Source organism: Triplophysa rosa, linkage group LG25 (assembly GCF_024868665.1).
Source record: "Triplophysa rosa linkage group LG25, Trosa_1v2, whole genome shotgun sequence".
NCBI classification, from domain to species: Eukaryota; Metazoa; Chordata; class Actinopteri; order Cypriniformes; family Nemacheilidae; genus Triplophysa; species Triplophysa rosa.
This window is the reverse complement of record NC_079914.1, coordinates 3,184,761-3,205,182: the sequence shown is the minus strand read 5'-3', so window position 1 is coordinate 3,205,182 and position 20,422 is coordinate 3,184,761. Positions and strand designations below refer to the sequence as shown.

Genomic DNA, 20,422 nt, shown 5'->3' with positions numbered 1-20,422 from the left:
GATTAGTAAAACCATAACACATAAGAACACAATATATTTATTATATTGCCAGGCAATATATGAGTTATGCGAAAGTGATTTAATTCTGTGATTTCAAACTGGTTTGGGTTCAATTGCCAAAAGTATTTTGAGAAGGAAAGAAGCTTTTAAAGAAAAGAAGTCATCGAATGCTAGGAACTCAAGGTTTTAGACAAACAGCAAACAGAATACCCCAGATAAATCAATGAGCTACTTCACAATGGAAGGGAAATATGCTGGAATTTCAGTAATAGTTTATTTACATGGATTTAAACCATCTGTGGGTGGATGACATGAAAGAATATTCCTAAAGGTGAGACAGCTGGAATGGTGTGAAGAATCCACAACAGAAATATTACCTGTCGACAATAAATATTTTAAGATTGTTATTTCTGCCAATAGACGTGTTGCCAAGTATAGAAACTACTTTGCACATGCCACTTTTCCTCTGGTGTTAAATAGTATGATAATATACAGTACACATGCTGGTGAACACTGCAAATAAAGGGGCTTGAGCTGATGTATGCAAACACATTTGAGCCAATTTGACAACATTTTCCACCTTTTTAAAATAACAGTTCTGTCTTTACATCTTGGAATAGTGTCCATTATGTAATTCTCACAAAATACCCACTTAAAGTTTACACTTTGGTTAGTTGTAGTGAAAATAGTTTTGACCCCAAATCACATTATCTTACCTTTGGCTCTAACTGTCTATGCAAAGATAGAGCACCTAAGAATAACTTGCTTGTAGCAACTTGACACAACATGCCTACAGTGTGACTCATTGAAAATCTCTTGTAGTTTGACGCATGTGTCACGTATACTGAAGTTACTGATAAAACAAGTTTATCGCCTTTTAGAACCATGTGTGTTGGACAGCACCATCATGTGTTCAAGGAGTGTAAAAGCACAGTTTAAAGAAAACACGTTAAAAACAAGTTGCAACACTATCCATTTATAGAAATGGACAATAGAGAACTTATGAAATGTTAAAGGAAATTCGGATACAAATTAAGCAATACCAAATTTAATATGCTACCATTAGGCTGTCGTGTAATGTATATTAAAATGTAGAATATATTTCGGTTTGAGGCTGGTCACTATATACTACGTACTATGTACATAGGTTAGAATATATAAGTTACTATTAATTAATTAAACAATGGATTGATTTAAAGAATTGGACCCAAGGCACAATTTTACTGAATCTTTCCAGAAAATGACAGAGGAACTAACTCCAAGCTCCAAAAAATGACAAAAACACTATAAAACTTGTAAATATGACTTCCTTCTATATGACTGAAACCTTCTTCATTTAGGTTAATTATTTTAGCTTAAATAATGTTTATGTCGTTTATTTAAAGATAAATTATGTATTTGTGATTTTGAAATTTTCCAAGATGTCTTTTATTTAGATGAAATCAGAAACTTTTATTATATGTAATAAGTCTGCTTCCGCTCTTTCTGCAATGCACTTCCTGTGTAAACGATTTATCGCTGACTTCACATTTCTCTGTCTTGTTATGGTGCGGGACGCCCAGTGGAAACACCTTCTCTTGCTTGTCTGGAGATTTTCTCTATTTCAGTCTGATCTGTGGTCAAAATCAGGCTGAAATAATCACACTTGACCGGGGCGTTGATGGAAATATCGATGGAGTCGGAAGAGGGCGAGCGCAGGTGAATGAAATGAACATATATCGCAGTTCTGAATTTGACAGCTAGATACCGAGGGGCTTAGGTTTCGAGTATACAGCCAAATGTTGTTCATTCAGCTCCTCATTCTCTTAAAAATATCTGCGTATGCACATACATAATCTATTAACAACATTCTTGTTTGCTGACAACGTTGTCGATTACAACATTCAAATTGAGCTAGCCGGCTAGTGAGTTTATAAATCGTACAATAACGAAGGCTACGCTCATGAATGGTAATTACGCTCGATAGACCTCTCTGATTGGCCGAAATGTAAACGTTGGTATGTGGGCGGTAGTTCGCATAAAAATAAACCAATAGCAAAACGGAAAACCCAGGAAGTTTCACAAGTCAGGCTGATGACGCAATTAATACTTAGGAATACGCCATGATCATAGTAGGATTCGTACTTGGTCATGGCGTCGTATGTTCTAGCAGCAAACACATTGACAGCACATCTTCAGTCTCGTGATGCACTCACGTCAAGCTGTTAAATACCAGACGAAATCGCTAAATAATAATAAAAATACAATGCTTTAGTCGCTTTAAAGTTTTTTCCTAGATCTGATCCAAATGTAATGTTTACTCTCTTTACGTGAAGTTATGTTTATTTAACTTTTTACGTCATTGTGTCATGTTTGAGATATCAGTATTTCCTGCTTATGTTTTTATTTGTATATCTAAATGTACAAGTGTATATCTTATTCTACTATAGGAACATAAATAAAAAGAGCTAAAACATTGCTAAATCTTATTCTATCCCTTATGAAAATGAACTGTGGTTTTATTATATTAAAAGTGTAGTAACTATGCCATAGCGCTATTTAACTCTCAAGAACACAATATGTGTTTTGTATAAAAAATATTTTGACAATTCTATTATTTAAATTTTATGAGCATGACCAGTCTGATTTGTCTCACATGTGTGTTGTTAGATGGGAACACTGGAAGCTTCTGTCTAATCTGAAGACCACCGTTGAAGGGCTGCTGTCAACCAACAATCCCAATGTGTGGTCTCGCTATGGGGGTCTTCAGCGTCTGCACAAGGACATGAATAATATCCTGGGTCATGGCCTGAAACATGAACAGGTGCTGTACGTGCGTTGATGATAAAAACTGCTGTCTTCTTTCAAAAACATGAAAGAAAAATGTATACGAATAGTATTGCCGTAACCCCAGTAAGCCACCCAGGAACATTATCCTAAACAACAACCTGATATACCAGGAACTATTAGACACAAATAGCCTGTGTGGCCGATTGAACAAGTTTCATTTCTTCATTGTTTTAGTTTTTGTACCCTAAGGGAGATCATAAATTGCCCACGAGACGTATCTAACCAGAAAGAATGTTAGATTTAGTTTACACCGCCAGGCGTAAAGTACAGATAAACCTGCAGTATGCATTCTTGTTTCCGTGTTCTGTTTTATACAACAGTTTACACAATGCATACCGTACACATGGTCAAAAAATTTAACGCATGAATCATTGGCACCGTGGTACACGGTCTTATTCTTTCACCCTGCAGGTTTACTACAAGCAAAAAGACTACTGGCGTTTCGTGTGGTGTGTGCGGTACCTCTGTCCTCATCTGGCCCGTCACGTAGAACAGGTATTTGTCAACCGAGTGAGAATTTCCCACTTCTGTTGTTGTGTTATCTTAAATGAGAATGATTTTGTTTCACAGTTCAGTCAGTTGGAACCTGTGTTGAGCAGTGGCATGCAGTGTTTCGGGGAGGGTTATAAAGCTGAACGCTGGCTCTTACACAGTCTACAAAGTCACATCTTATCTGCACAGCTCAAGCCGCTACTGCAGCACAGAGCAAATATACAGAAATACTACAATGGTACGACAACATCCACACATAAGCATTTTGGTTGCATTATGATGTTGTTTATCAAAATTTGTTTTCGTCTTTTGTAGATGGGGCCTTCCTTTTGAGCGAGCCACACGTGTGTGCCATGTTCCAGTGTCTGGAGGCGGTGGAGCAGAATAACCCTCGCCTGTTGGCCCTCATCGATACTGTCCGGGTGAGAACTGTTCATTTGTATTATTTATCCATTATCCTGCATTCTTCAGATATAATTTGCGTTTAAAACCTTTTGATTGAACCTTAATGTCACCATGAAATCAAAAAATGTATAGTGTAAAAACACAAGCCACGCCCACAATTTTTGATTAGATATTCCATTTCACTCACAATACCGAAGGCGATCACGTCTTCCAGTTCACAGGGACTTTAAAGGGATAGTTCTTCCAAATTTAGATTTATGGGGGCCAAAGTCAAAATATCGTCAGGCCGTCAGAAATCCTTAGACCTGAATGCAGGTCCCATAATGAAACATGTATTGGTAAGATAACAACAGCTTGTTTGTGTTTGATAGGTTGAATAGGAAGTGGACTTTGACCTTTCTGACTAAAACGTCTGGCACAAATTCTTTGTCACAGATCTTTTTATCTAATAAACCCATCGAGCAAACACGGAAGGTCAGGATCAGTTTGTTTAATAAAGATATTACAGAGCTGTACAAGTTCCAGGCCAGCAACTCATACTAGCCCTAACAGGCCAATGCTTTTGTTGTGATGTATTGAAGATTGTTGTTGGGAAATTCTTTAGCAACATATGTCATCATGATACTACGTAGTTGGCTGTCATAGAGTTCAAATTGCAGGAATGACTGTGATATTATTATATGTACGGTATACTATAATTTTCTAAGAATTGTGGGTTTTAAATTTATAGAATTACATTACAGTATTAGGGATGCAACAATATATAGGGCATGATACCACGGTATAAACATCTCATACTTGGGAACAACTTTTTTCGAGATTATGTCTGGTTGAGCTACCAACATTCATTAACATGTATATATGTATGTAACGTAAGTATGGTACGGTATGTAAAATTCATATCACGATTATAGTGCCCATAATAATCTCGATTCGCAATATTATCAGTGGTTTTGTTAAAATGAGGTAAAAATTGAAATGAAAACATTTCATCAAGTTTTATATTTGAATATCAATAAACAACAAATAAAATCAGCAGCTCTAGGCACTTTTTGTAAACATAAACATGTATTCTGCATCTGAGTCAGACTGATGCTGGCTGGTCATGGTTCATCATGAAACTGGTAATCGTTTTATACTTAAACATATATATTGTTTTTATCTCTTGAGGTTTTTTTTCTCTTGGGGTTTCTTTATCCCTTTGTTCCTTTCTTGGCAATAACTTTGAATTTTGTTTTCTTAATTTTCAAAATTTTCATTGAAAACATTGTGATACTATTGTGTAGTAGGCATGCAATGTTTTATATTTTATATACCATGATAATTACTGGGACTTCAATCGCAGTGTTCAGTATTATTGTGGTATTAAGTTATACCGTGTCTACACCGGACGCGGTGCAATGTGACGCCAGAAAAGACAATAGAAAGCATTAGAACTCATTATAAGTTAAAATTTTGTCCACAGTGCATGCAGCGCGACGCGACAATGTCATTAGAACAAGTCGTGTGTCGTACTAAAAAATAAGTGTCTTCCGACAACCTGCCAAAATAAAAGTCATAGGCTATATATTACTATTAAATAGTAAAAAAAGAAACTAAAACTAATTTATATAAACTAAATGCATCATGCATAAGCTGAAGTTAGTTGTTTACCTTTGAAATTATTCTTTCTATTTTTACTCATGTTTCTTATTTATATATTTGTATTATATTGCATTTTGAATTTAATATGGCAATGGAATGTACTAAATGGGTTTAGTTTTCAGAGATATTAATGTATGCAATTTCAGCAATAAAAACTTAAATTGTTCTGAAAACTAAACAAATTGGTTGTTTTACTCATTTTAAGAGACCTGTCTTATTTTCTCTTGTATATTTAGTATTGCTTTTTAATAAAGAAAAAGTACTTATTATCCGAATACCCGATTAATTGATGGGAAATCAGTAGAATACTCGATTAGTAAAAGAATCGATGGCTGCAGCCCTTGTGCTGTGCAGCGATTAATCGCGATTTATCTCATCCAGAATAAAAGTTTGTGTTTGCATAATAATCAGAATCAGAAGAGCTTTATTGCCAAGTGTGCTTGCACACACAAGGAATTTTCTTTGGTGTTGGAAACTTCTAGTACAGACATTCAACACAACGACAATACAATATAATAAGATTTACAGTCTAAAAGATTCTAAATTGTGCATATATAAAATAAAAGACTATTGTACAGAAAATGGGGGATAATAACATATAAGAGACATTGTACAGGGTAGTATATAGTAGAATATACATATTAACAGATTGTGTGTACACTTGTGCAAATGGATAATGTAGTAAGTAGAGGTAGTGTTATATACATGTATAAATAAAATGTAGATATAATAAGGCACTATAGTGCACACTATAGGAGTAGTGGAAGTGGAATATTGCTCTTAAGGAGCAGCTATCTGTTTAGGAGGGAGATTGCCTGGGGGAAGAAGCTGCTTCTGTGTCTGGAAGTCCTGGTGTTTGGTGCTCTAAAGCGCCGGCCAGAGGGCAGCAGATCAAAGAGTTTGTGTGCTGGGTGTGTGGAGTCAATGATGATTTTTCTTGCCCTGTTTTTCACTCTGGAATCGTACAGGTCCTGAAGTGTGGGCAGAGGAGCACCAATAATTTTCTCAGCACTACGAACTGTCCGTTGTAGTCTTCGTAGGTCTGATTTGGTGGCCGAGCCATACCAAACAGTAATTGAAGTGCACAGAACAGATTCGATGACCACTGAGTAGAACTGGGTCAGTAGCTCCTGTGGTAGGTTGAACTTCCTCAATTGACGGAGGAAGTATAACCTCTGCTGGGCCTTCTTTACAATGGAGTCTATGTGGGACTCCCACTTCAGGTCCTGAGAGATGGTGGAGCCCAGGAACCTGAATGACTCCACAGTATCCACAGTGCTGTCCAGGATGGTGAGGGGAGGAAGTGATGGAGGGTTCCTTCTGAAATCCACTATCATCTCCACTGTCTTGAATGCATTCAGCTCTAGGTTGTTTTGACTACACCAGGCAGCCAGCTGAGCAACCTCCTTTCTGTAGGCAGATTCATCACCATCTTGAATAAGGCCAATGACTGTGGTGTCATCTGCAAACTTCAGGAGTTTGACAGAAGGGTCTGTAGAGGTGCATTCGTTTGTGTAGAGTGAAAATAGCAGTGGAGAAAGAACACATCCTTGAGGAGCTCCGATGCTGATGGTACATGTGCTGGATGTAAATTTTCCCAACCTCACTAGCTGCTGCCTGTTCGACAGGAAGTTAATAATCAACTGACAGGTAGAGGTTGGCACAGAGAGCTGGGTAATCTTGGGCAGAAGGAGGTCAGGGATTATGGTGTTGAAGGCCGAGCTGACAAACAGGATCCTGACGGAAGTCCCTGGTCTGTCTAGGTGTTGTAGGATGTAATGCAGTCCCATGTTTACTGCATCGTCCACAGACCTGTTTGCTCAGTAAGCAAACTGGAGGGGATCAAGAAGTGGTCTGGTGATGTCCTTCAGGTGGGCCAGTACAAGTCTCTCAAATGACTTCATGACCACAGATGTTAAAGCAACAGGCCTGTAGTCATTAAATCCAGAGATTTTGGGTTTCTTCTGTACAGGGATGATGGTGAAGCGTTTGAAGCATGAAGGGACTTCACACTGCTCTAAAGATCTGTTAAATATATGAGTGAAGATGGGCTACAGCTGCTCTGCACAGACTTTCAGGCAGGAGGGTGAGACATTGTCTGGGCCTGGTGCTTTTCTGACCTTTTGTTTGCACACATCCTCTTCGCAGATCCTAAGTGCAGGTTGATAATACTGTATATGTCTGTGTACTGTGCATGTTAATTTTGTATATAAATACATACATGTACATGTATCAGGATGTAAAGATACTTGCATGTATATATTAATATTCATAAAACCATATATAAACATTTATATATTTTTTGTTTTTTTTCATAATATATTCATGTAGAGTATGTGTATATGTTTATAAATACTAAATGAATATGCACAGTACACAGACATATGTTATGTAAACACAAACTTTTAATTCTTGATGCAATTAATCTCAATCAATCGTTAAACAGCCCTAATCTAAACAATTCAGATAACAAGGTACTTGGATTTGTAAATAGTATTATGAGCACGATTATTGTGTGCACGACAACAATACCAGTATCATGTATTTATACACCCCTAAATACAATATATACACAGTTACGTAAAAACATGCGTAAAGCACATGGCTAAGTACTATTAGCTAATGTTTGTGCGCTTGCACAGAACACATTTACTGCCTAAGGGGCGATTCAAATTTCGAGTTTGTTATTTTAAATGTAGACACGTGGCTGGCGTGCGCAAATAGTCGCTAGACATGCCCACTTCCTGTCGCCAACGGTCAGTATTGCTGGATGTCGCTAGGCTACCGTTGAAATAAATGACGTCGCCTCGCTTTGTTGCTGGTGGTCTGAACGGGCCTTAAGGGTTCCCATGTTTTGTTTCACTATTTTACGAACAGATCTGTCACAGATTTGTCAATTTCGTCCATCTCTTGTGTGTTTACAGCTTTCGCACTTGAAAGAGTCTCCATCCCTGGGTTTGCTGAAGAGTCAGAGTATGTGTTTGCTGCCTGGGGTGACAGGAAGTTGGAAAACTGCAGATGACTCGCAGTGCCGCAGACTGACGGAGATTCCCTGCACCCCACACTCCACCAACAGCTCAGGTCAGCAGATTTCAGAGCGAGAACAACAGGCCGCTCTGTGAAATCTGGCTTGTTTGCACACATAAAGACCTCATACGAAAAGAAAATTGCATTTTGTTTGGCCAAAAATCTGGAGATGGAAGGTGGACGGTGGTGAAGAAATGTGACCATTTCTCATATTCGCATTACGTTTGTGTTTGTCTTCAGATTCTTTGCCGTCCAGCAGCACGCAGGGGGCTCCATGGGTGTGCGGACGAAATCAGAGCCCCCCGGACACGGGAATACCTCACATCGCCTTTACTGAACCCACCTCACCGGCTCCGGCTGATATCCGCGACTGTGCGGAAGCGGATCTGGATGACGGTCCAGAATATCTTGCTATCGGTAATCTGGGGAAGCGCAGACGGCAGGACTCATCCAGCTCCACTCAGAGCAGTGAACACCCAGAAGCAAAGGGCTCCACCCACATGGCTTTGGCTCCACCTCCAGCACGACGTTGCTCTTTCTCAGAGGCTCAGAAGAACATGGGGCGGAGCTCCAAGGGACACATACGGTCTCTGTCCGATACAGGCATCTCTCACAAACAGAAAAATGGTGCGTACAAATGTTTTTTTGAGGCCGAAGACCTCATCAAATCAGTGTTGAGTTGAGCATCAAAAAGCATGCGAAAAATCTGATTCAGAGTGTCCTCTTGATTCATTTTAGTGAATTGATTCATTGGGTTGATTCATTTCAATGAATCGATTTATTTTAGTCATCATTAATGTATCCAGAAAATATCTTGTATTGAAGTGATATAAATATGAATGAAAAAATATGAACAAAATTTTCGTGAAAATGCAAAGTCAAACATACTAACCGCACTAATGAAATTTAAGCAAATTTTTTTTTTTATTAATTTAAAGGAAATCTTAACATCTTGCTTGTAAGTGCTGTAATTTTTCTGCAGTTTTTTCTGATCTTGCTGTTGGTGTGTGGGTAAATATCTTCACTACTTCAACTCTATTCTCTCTTTCTCTTCTCTCTCTTTGTATGTGAAGGAGAGGGTCACAGGAAAATCACCATAATTATCGAGGACCCTGTCGCAGGTTTGCAGTGCTTTGAAACTGCATTTTGTCCAAACCCTCTATTTTCTGACACCCTCGCATGAATTCTATCCGCAGCATTTTTTAGACGTTTCTCGCATGTCATTTGGTCTGTTTTCATTTCAAGCAGTGAGCCATTCATGGTTGTTTTTAATATTTTTGCATTTTTTTTATTTATAAAAGTTTTTTATTTATTTAATTGTCATCTTCATGAATTTCCTTTCATATTTGTGTTTTTGGCTATTTTATTAAATGTACATAAAAGTAACTTTAAAAAAAGTTATATTTAAAAAAGTTTCTGGTTTGACCTCTCATGCAAAGAGGTTATATCCTTTTGTTTGTTTTGATAATCCATTCAGATTTGACGTTTTCATCAATGTTTGTTCTCATGGAAAGATGGTGAAACTGGGAAAATGCATTCTTTAACATCATGTATCTGTGGTTGAATTGGCTTGTGTTTCTGTGTTTTACAGAATCGGTTATGGATACACCGTGTTCGAAGAGCTGTGGTCCGTTCTCACCTCAGATCAGTGACAGCAGCACTCACAGTTCTCTCTACATGGAGTCTAGTGAGTACACACATGCTTGCTTTCCAGAAAATCAATAAAAACTGAAATTAGTGTGCCACTAGTGGCTGCCAATGGTATTGCAATAATTTAAAAAGATTTGTCAATTTCATGCTTGTATTACAATAGCTTGTCTGGAAGTATAATTTGTTTTAAAGCTTAAAGTTTAAAGGTTACAGAACGAGACATTAAAGGGGTTTAGATGAAAGAAATAGCAAGTTTGATCATTTAATAAATCATTGTTGTATAATAAGTGTCTGTGTTCCTGTAGATGGTTTCCAGGACACCAGTATCCCGGACGGTTTATTCCGCAGACCCTCCGAGGGCCAGAGTCTGATCAGCTACCTCTCAGAACAAGACTTCGGCAGCTGTGCTGATCTGGAAAAGGTAAGTCAAATGTCCTCGTCACAGTCATTGTTGTTCTTGTCTTATACAGTTCACTTTATAACTTAAACTCATGTGTCATCGCTGCAGGAGAACGCCCACTTCAGTATCTGTGAGTCTCTGATAGCCGCCATCGAGCTGATGAAGTGTAACATGCGCAGGCCGCAGGAGGAGGCGGAGGAAGAGGGCGATAGCGACTCCGAGATTCAACAACTCAAACAAAAGATCCGCCTGCGCAGACAACAGATACGACGCAGCCGACTGCAGCCCTCGACTGCTGCTTCACATCACGGTGAGTTTTTAAAAAACACACAATATTTAATTTGTCCGCTTACAATGTCCAACACTCAACATAGGTCCATCAAAAACAGATTTTGCCACTTTTGGTGTCTTTGTGAAACATTTCCACCACAAATGTCATTTCCACCACCTCACCGTTCATTATGTGATGGAAATGACAATGTTAGAAATGTAGACTTTTTTGTTTTAATAAAATGGCCGACACCTTTGTTTTTGTTTAGGCTTCATTGTTGGCAAACATGTATTTCTTTAATACATACTTAGTGTTTAATTTAATAATTAAATTTAAACGTTTGGCATTTTTGCAAAATTTTAGAAATTGAAAATAAGAATTTTGGAATTGACTTGATTTTACATGACTCATCGCATTTTAAACATGTTGTTGACGAACTGTAATCTCTTTTCTAAACAAGTAATTTGAATTACCTTTCGTTCACTCAATAAATATATATGTTTTTTTAACATAAATTTAATTTGAAATCATTTTCAATGAGACTAAATTTTTATTTCATTTATGCTCTCTGTAGAACAGAGGTATTATAGTTTTGTTTTTAGTTTTGTTGTTGTTTTATTAATATTTTTAATTACTCAAAATTCTTAGCAATTTTGTTGTATGCTTTTGTCATTTTATTATTTATTTGTTTATTTTATTTATTTTGTTGCTATATAAGATGAATTTATTTTAGTTTTAGTTTAGTTTGTGTTTATTTTTATAATTTTCGTGCCTTAAACTTATTTCAGTTCATTTCTGAGGCAACATTAACATTTTTCGCTTAGTTTTTTCAAGAATTTTTAGGCCAATATTTTATTTGATATCAATAAACAGAAATGTTTTCAAAGTTTTAATTTAAACAAACTATAAAAACCTTGCTATGGAACAAAAGTAGGAGGAAAAACTGTGAAACGTGCAAATATGTCTTCTTTTTGTCCTGTTTCGGCAGGTGTTCCATCTGTTGACAGCGCCGGCTCACGTAGGAGTTCCCAGGATTCCTTTCACCCCTCTGACTCCGGCTCAGATAGAGAAGTGGAGGACATTGAGCTCAGAGGTAATCGACTCATGAAGTCTTCATTCCTGTTCGTGATCATATAATCATCCTCACAATTTTCACTAATCATGTCATGTCACATTACCAGTTTCTAATGGAAAACACTCACTCTCTCATGAATTTTACTTTGAATCATATTGTGCTTGGTAATTTATTCACATGTTTAAGACGGAAATAGCAGGATGGTTATTGCAGTTTTATTCTACACTAAAGCAATAAGCCGGAGGAGGACGTGGTGAATATAGGCGTTGTTAGACACAGAGCAGACAACTGACACGGCAATCACTTTGAGTTCACTGTGTTGTTGGATGTGGCCGTGTCTTCAGCGATGTCTCTGTCTCTCAGATGGCAGTGAAGGTCAATCCCTGCTGGCGGTATCTCAGAGCGGCCTGTCCCTGTCGCTCGCGTCCCTGTTTTCAGGTACCAGAGACAGATGGGGGGGATGGGAAGTCATGTTTGCAGCTTCAAAGTCTTTGCTGCTTGCATACGTGTCTAAAAAAACGATTATGAATGATGGGTTGTGGGTCGGGATGTGTGTCGTCACGTTGACAGATATTTGAGCGATGTTTCTGCTTTTCCCTGCTTTTGCTTGATCATCCAAACCCTTCTGGCATCTTCATTTCATGTGTTGTCATTCTCAGATTTCTGTTAGATGTCTTTGTATTTATAGTGGTGTTCTCTAAATTCAAAAGATACTAAAAGTACAACCCAAAGCACCAGATTAAAATAAAAATTGAATTGTCCTTGGGTGCATATTACAATTAAATATACGATTGTGTTTAAAGGAGTAGTTCATCTTTGAAATGAAAATTCTGCCATTATTTACACGCCCTCTTGTCATTTCAAACCTGTTTCAAACAGAAAAGTAGGTATTTTGAAAAAGCTTGGCAAAAGAACAGCACAGCCCCCGTTCACTTCTATTGTATGGACACAAAACCGAATTCTTTTGTGTTCTGCGGAAAAAAGAAACTCATAAAGGTTTGAAATGACAAGATGTCAATTTTTATGTTATTCTTTTTACAGATTTTTCACATGTAATGTAAAACTGTTTTATTTACAAATTTTTGAAATCCGGTCAAAAACCGTCAAATTACAGAAAACGACAGGGAAAATGTGTAATTTTACAGGAAAACTGTTATTTTACAGAATATTTCTGGCACCCCAGCTGCCAGAAAATTTCTGTTGTTTTTTTACAATGCCCGAAAAAACAGACCCCGTAACCCAAACTTACTTGGGTAGACACTGAAGCAGACTTTGTGCAACAGGCCTCTGATGTCTTTCTTTATAATCTTAGGCATCGAAAATGGAGATAAAATTTGAAGCATCAACTAATGAATTATAATGCAGTTTGTTTCTCAACAAACCCATTTATATGCCTCCAGGACACTCGGAATATATGGCACTTGAAATTATTTTGTAATGCTTTTGCATATATTTTCAGAGGCTGTCTCAATCCTGTATCATTATAAATAAATAAATAAAAAAAACACTTTTGCAAAAAATCTGTGTTATGGTAAATAAAGCCATCAAGAGTGTGAACAACATGAGGATGAGTAAATAATGGCAATTTTAATTGTTGCATAAACTAACCCTTTAAATACAAGTAGTCAACATTGTGCCATAAATTGTTGTTTAATGCAATTGAACTGTAATTTGCAGAAAATGAAAATTAAGTTAATAAGAAAAAATATATATATTTAGCAATATTACTCTAAATTTCTAAATATTTAACAATATTTTAAAAACAGAAAAAGTAAAATATTCATTAACAATCTGATAGTCATATTGATCACTTAACAGCTCTTATTGATATTAATAGATGAACTGTTTTCATCTGATGTTTCTCAGATGCGGATATCAAACGCAGTGTGACATCCAGCAGTAGATCTTTCCTCAGTTCAGAGTCCATGTAAGTACTGTTGATATCATACATACTCGTACATTTGTTTACATTTGTGTACATTTGTAATTACATTACATTTTGTACAGTTTCTACCTTTATTTTAACATGACAGCATTTACAGTATTTTTGCTCTGACTTATTGTCTAGTTATTTGGATGTGATTGTCAGATCTTTTGAATTTCAGTAGTGTAGAGTTGTGAAAGTAATCTAAAGCCCTGAATGATGTTACATCTCTCCGCACAGTTCTCCATCAATGCTACAGTCTAACTCAGCCGAGACTGTAGCTATGGGTCTCCTCCGACAGTTTGAGGGCATGCAGCTGCCCGCTGCCTCCGAGCTGGACTGGCTGGTCCCCGAACAGGATGCCCCTCAGAAGGTACCATCCTTAAGGCCATGAAGTACATGTAGCTAAGCTGGTTGAGTGTTGCATTAGGGGCACAGATCATCTAAAAATTTGCTAATATTGGCTGACATCAGTTTTTATTACATTTAAATTTTTATACAACCAGTTTTATCACTGTTTGTCTTTTTAAAGCTTCTTCCAATACCAGATTCTCTTCCAATATCTCCTGACGACGGCGAACACGCAGACATTTACAAACTACGGATCCGGGTCCGAGGGAATCTGGAGTGGGCTCCCCCGAGACCACAGATCATCTTCAACATTCATCCGGCTCCAAAGTAAGACCTTCACCCGATGGTGTGTTTTATAATCAACCTTTTTATTGCAGTTTTTTTTAGAAGTTGTCTTTTAATTTGTGTGATCAGGAGGAAAGTTGAGGTCACCAAGCAGAACTACCGCTGTGCTGGATGTGGCACTCGAATCGATCCAGGTATAAAACACATTCAATATACACATCGGTTAAAAGTTTGAAGTTTTGTTGGTATTAATAAAATAAAATTAAAAGCCTAAAAATGATTGGAAAAACTTAAACTAAATGAACATTTTAAATGTTGCCACTAAAATAATTTTTAAGACTCTACAATTATAATAAACAAAAACTAAAATAAATTAATCTTATGTAGCAACATAAAAAAATCTAATAAATAATAAAATGACGAAAGCATTGTTAAAATGGCAACAAAAAAATGTAACTAAAAATCTAAAAATAAAAGCAAATTTAAAATATTCATAAAACTAACAACAAAACTATAATAACTCTGGAACTAACATGAATAATTGATTTCAAATGATTAAAAAAATTCGAACACTCATTGTTAGTTAGTGTTAGTTATTGCATTTACTAATTTTAACAAATATAACATTACTGGAAAGTGTTATTTGTAAAACTTTTATTAAATGAGATAATACATGGAATATTTTACAATCCATTTGTCCCAGTACAGAACCATTTAAAATGTATTAGTATCTGCAAAAATTAAAATGGCTATATACTTTATATAGATAAAAATATAGATACTTTCTCTAATGTTTATATACATTTTAACTTAAACTCTTATTTTAAAAAATCTTAGTCCATTGATGTGTTGCCATACCTTAGTTCACGTTACTCATTTTAGTATTAATCAAGCAGTAAAATCAATTAGTATAATAAACATTAAAGAGATCAAATAAATCAAAGTAGAGTCTCAAAATGACTTCATTTCATCATTTAAAGAATATAACATTTTTATACAAAAAAACCCCATTTGGATCAAAAGATCATGAGAAACATTTCAGTGTGTCCAAGCTTGATGATGTACATATACAATTCCTGTTTAAAACGGTTAACTGAAAACTCTTTCTGTGTTACAGACTACATCAAGCGTTTGAGGTACTGTGAGTATTTGGGCCGGTTCTTCTGTCAGTGCTGTCATGAGAACGCACAGGCTCTGCTGCCAGGAAAGATCCTTAGAAAGTGGGACTTCAGTAAAAGCTACGTCAGCAACTTTGCTAGAGATTTACTTGCCAAGATCGCTGGAGACCCTCTCTTCAACCTACATGACATCAACAGCACCCTGTACAAGAAAATGAAAGCCCTGGATACAGTGCGAGTAAGCACATTTTATTGTTTTTCTTGAACATATTCACTTGCGATATGAACACATAACCAAAATATCAAATGTTGGTGAAGTTGCCCAGCTCTGACTGTTGTATCATAAAGGATTTGTTAACATTGGTTAATGCATTTTTTTTTAGGGCAGTAAAACGATTGATCGCGATAAACCACATCCAGAATAGAAGTTTGTGTTTACATAATATATGTCTGTTTACTGTGCATATTAATTTTGTATTTATAAAAATATACACACATACCTGTATATATGTAAGAAAAAATTAATAAACATTTATATATAATTTAAATTGTTGGTAAATATAAGTAAACACATGTAAATATTTGTATATGTGTTTATAAAAACACAATTTACATGCACAGTATGCAGACATATATTACGTATGTAAACACCAATTTTTATTATGGATGTGATTAATCATTTTTTCATATACTGTATGTGTTTTAGCTGTTTATTAAAACCAAATTCATCTTTTCTGTTGCAGGCACTGAGAGAACAGCTAAACCACATGAAGAATCTCTTAAAAACTTGTCGTTTGGCTAAAGAGTGAGTGTTTTCCTGCATTTTTCTTCTTTATGATGCTTGGAAACATCATGACCCTATAAAGCCACATTCTGTTGACAGGGTGTTGGATCAGTTCGACATGCTTCCAGGACATCTGACAGAAGACTTGCACCTCTTTTCTCTCAATGACCTCACCGCTGTACGCAGCGGCAGCTTAGCCCCGAGGCTACGAGACCTGCTCCGCCTTGGCTCCAGCCACGTCACAGACTGTGTGGTGAGAGACGAATGGGACATGGCCCTAAATAAGACAATTCTACGATTCTCTGTTTTAATGCATTGTGGAATTGATTTACGATCTGTTCCCATTTATATTTGTGACCTTGGACCAGAAAACCAGTCTTAGGCCGTGTTCAGACTTGACTTCTTTTTTGAAGCTGCTAGCGTCTGTTTTACATTGTAATCCTATGGTGTAAACCGTGTTTTCAAAAAACGTCCTGAGCGCTTTTTTAAACGCCAGCGCCGGCGTCTTTTTCTGCAGCTCAGAGTTTTTTTATTTCACTTTCAGTGAGAAATTAGTATTGTAGTTTTTAAATATGTGATTAGTTATTGCAAAGACGCTGTCTGTTTATAATTCAAATAGACTTAAGTTTCGCTGTCTATCTGTTTCTCTGGGCTGCCTTCGTGCACAGATGCTGCCTCCGAAGTCTCATGGCGTTCAGCTTCTATTTGTAACCAAACGCTGCCAGCTAAACTAAAAAAGCGCCTTTGTCAACTTTTTCTTGTCAAAAAAGAAGTCAACTCTGAACATGGCCTTAAGTAGCACGGGTATATTTGTAGCAATAGCCAACAATATATTATTGTATGTGTCAAAATTATCGATTTTTCTTTTATGCCAAAAATGAGGATAATAAGTAAAGATTATTATGTTACATAAAGATATTTTGTGAATTTTCTACTGTAAATATATCACAACTTTATTTTTGTGAGAGGATGCAGCAAAATTGCTAACTAAAATGGCCGGAAACACGCCTACAAACTTCACTCGCTGCTGGCCACGCTTTGGGAATTACCCACTCGAGTTTATCTATGTAAAGCTTAGAATTTCTGCTTTCGGGTTCATCTACTGTCCACAACATCATTACAGCGGTAAGCCAATAGAGTGCGTTAAAACAAACCTGTTTCTTCTTAGCAACGGCCTTCTACAGCGCCTCTGAAGGACAACAAAATATAGAGAAAATCGTCTTTAATGATTTTTTGCACCCTCAGATTCCAGATTTTCAAATAGTTGTATCTCGGCCATAACAAACCATACATGAATGGAAAGCTTATTTATTCAGCTTTCAGATGATTTAAAAATCTCAATTTCAAACTGTTGACCCTTGTGACTGGTTTTGTGATCCAGGGTCACATTTGATCAGTTCCAATATACATACAATTTGTTCTAGTTTACAGTTAATTTTAAGTGTGGGATGTTCCGGTTTACATTTTAATCTGATTCAGTCTTGTTCTTCATCTCTTGGTTCTTTTGCTTGGTTTTGTGTTTCTCTGTAGCTCTGCCAGGCCAAGGGCTTCATTTGTGAGTTCTGTGGAAACGACAAGGACATTATCTTCCCCTACGAGCTGAACAAGTGCCTGCGTTGTGATGGTGAGTCTAAGACCTTATTGGAGAGACCCAGCAAAGGGCCAGAACAGTCTTGGGATATCGCTGCTGTCCTTCTGAAACCTCGTATCTCCACATTTTGCGGTTTTACCTTTGCCATAAATCATTATTATTAGCCACCATTTATGTTTGTCACTGGGTTTTGCAAATATATAACCAATAAAAAGTATTCAAATGTTCTTGTCAACTTTGACAACACAGTATACAGTATGTACAGTATACAAGCCCTGGTTTTTGTTTTTGTTCACAGATTGTCGTGCGTGCTATCATAAGACCTGTTTCAAGTGTGGGAAGGAGTGTCCTCGCTGTAAGAGACTGGCAGTGAGAAGGGAGCGCATGGCTCGCAAGAACATGGAGGAACAGGAGGACGGAGAGCAGGAGGCAAGCGGGACCTAGCACACGAAGTAACCAAAACCCTGTTTAAGAGCACAATGAAACCGTGAATGTAGTGACTGGTTTCAGCAACCCTTACTTGATTTCCATCCAAAATAAGCTTCAGAATATCAAAGCTATGAAGTTTTACGCATAAACAATGCGTTTCTGCATTTTACAATTTGCCATTTTTTGATTGCTTCTATAGCCTCCATCCCTAAATGCTCCTAAAAGTGGGCCAAGTCTTGTGTGTATGGGTATTCATGTTTTAGACGCCTCTCCTCTTTGTCATATTTGTTTTTTAATATTATTACTGTCATGTGCCTCTTTAATGGAGTTTGTTTATGGCGAGAAAAGCAACTCCGGGTGTTTTTGCACTATGTTTGTTTTTCAAGAGCTTTCTAGAAGTGCCAGGGCCCATTTTTTTGCTACGGAAGTGCACTGCTACAATGAGACTCATTCATGAAGTTTGAAAAGAACAAATTTCTCATAAAACCTTATAAATAGGGCCCGTTATTATATGAATTAGTACATTTAGTTCAGTGCAACATACAAATCATAGATGAGAAACTAACAGAACTAATACGTGTGAATAATTGGTAAGACCATTCTTGCGTAAATTATATTGAAACTAATTTAAAAATCTTAAAACAATGTATTTTGCTCACTTGTAAAGCCATTTTTAACGTTCAAAATGTTTTGGTTTCACTTACAATATGTAAACACAAATGTATTATCCTTGTTCGTGAAAACATATTTTTCAGAAATAAATAATGGCAAATTTATTTTAGTCATTTGTAAACGTGTGCAAATTGAATCGAATAAACGGCAAACGTTTGTTCTTGCGAATCATGAAGGAGTCTCAATTTACGTAAAAATAGTTCCACAAACAATTTTTCCAGTGTTTGTTCTGCTTCAAGAATGCGGTCCAGTGGTCTTATTATTTTTACATTTGACGTGTTTTTGCTTTAACATTTTGCACCTACCAAAAATGGCACTTTGTTTGTATGTTTTCCTTCTCGTTGTGAATTCTTCTCCTTGGATATTTAATTTGCACTAGTTTAATAATGCTTGTGTAAATGTGAATGGTATTAATGTATGATTTATCAATCATTCCAACATCTCACTTTCCATCCAAAATCAGAAATGGTCTTGAAGAGAGCCCATATCTGTCCAATGAAAGTACTTTTGTAAAAGAAGACGAGTCAACCAAAGCGTTGTTTGCTTATGAGAATTTATTACATTAATAAGTTATAATTCACTACATAGTTTTATCTGCTAATGATTTAACTTGGAAATATTGTACTCGGGATCGCATTTGTTCGCTGCTGTGAATATATTTGAAGCAATAACATCCGTGCGCTACTTTGAAGTATATAACTTTAATGCACTGACTGAATGAATGGATAGATTTGTAACAGTTTGATCCTGCTGATGTTCACTTGAGTGTATTGTTAAAATAACTGGATTGCCTTTTTTATTCAAGGGCTTTTGATGAGTCAAAGTGCACTATTTCAGAAAATGTAAATAACATATACAGTATAATTTCCTATTGTTATATATCTATGTAACTGTTTATTAAAGATGTTTAGACTGTTTCATAGTCTTTTTGTTGTTCATTAAATAGCAGATTATTTTATTTTTATTGCATAGCCAAAATTGGTAGCTATAAGTGTAATGTATGGTCCACATTGCAGATTATTGTGACCAAGAACCACCCCCATCCTAAACATGACAAGACAAACATGTTGTTTAAGACCAAGTTTATCTAAAATAGTTGTTACTGCTATAATTGAGCTCATGCAATTGAAAGTTGTCTCTAAACATTAAAATGGAACAAGAGAAGGTTTAACAATAAAAGTTCCTGTTGACATTGTATAGTAATAAAAATACAGGGGAAAACAACTAAAAATGTACACTGTGAAACACATAATTTTTCTGTTATTTTTACAGGTTTTCCACATATAATTTTACAGATTTTTCATGTATTTTCTAAAATACGGTTAAAACCGTAAAATTACAGAAAAAGACCGCAAATTTACAAGAAAACTTTTATTTTATGGTTTATTTCTGGTGCCCCAGCTGCCGGAAAATTTCAGTTTTTTTACAGGATTTTTTTATTACAGTTTATTTTTGAAAATACGGTCAAAAACTGT

At 36.4% G+C, this 20,422-nt stretch overlaps 1 protein-coding gene across 3 annotated transcripts; it reads left to right on the top strand.

Moving 5' to 3' along the window:
* Positions 1 to 1,513: 1,513 nt before the first annotated feature.
* Positions 1,514 to 19,858, top strand: rubcn (rubicon autophagy regulator). 3 transcript variants are annotated; one of them, XM_057326493.1, is made up of 22 exons: positions 1,514 to 1,698; positions 2,650 to 2,803; positions 3,241 to 3,324; positions 3,400 to 3,559; positions 3,637 to 3,743; positions 8,295 to 8,451; positions 8,638 to 9,024; positions 9,471 to 9,518; positions 9,989 to 10,084; positions 10,353 to 10,468; positions 10,556 to 10,757; positions 11,707 to 11,811; positions 12,157 to 12,231; positions 13,660 to 13,720; positions 13,958 to 14,090; positions 14,250 to 14,395; positions 14,483 to 14,547; positions 15,471 to 15,709; positions 16,215 to 16,276; positions 16,355 to 16,508; positions 17,786 to 17,879; positions 18,145 to 19,858. In XM_057326493.1, exons 1-22 carry the CDS (start codon positions 1,661 to 1,663, stop codon positions 18,288 to 18,290), a joined length of 2,829 nt encoding a protein of 942 aa, XP_057182476.1. In that variant the 5' UTR covers positions 1,514 to 1,660; the 3' UTR covers positions 18,291 to 19,858. The 3 variants fall into 3 exon arrangements, with proteins under 3 accessions (XP_057182476.1, XP_057182478.1, XP_057182477.1); XM_057326495.1 differs by lacking the exon at positions 12,157 to 12,231; XM_057326494.1 differs by lacking the exon at positions 9,471 to 9,518 and having other exon boundaries at positions 1,515 to 1,698.
* Positions 19,859 to 20,422: the final 564 nt, after the last annotated feature.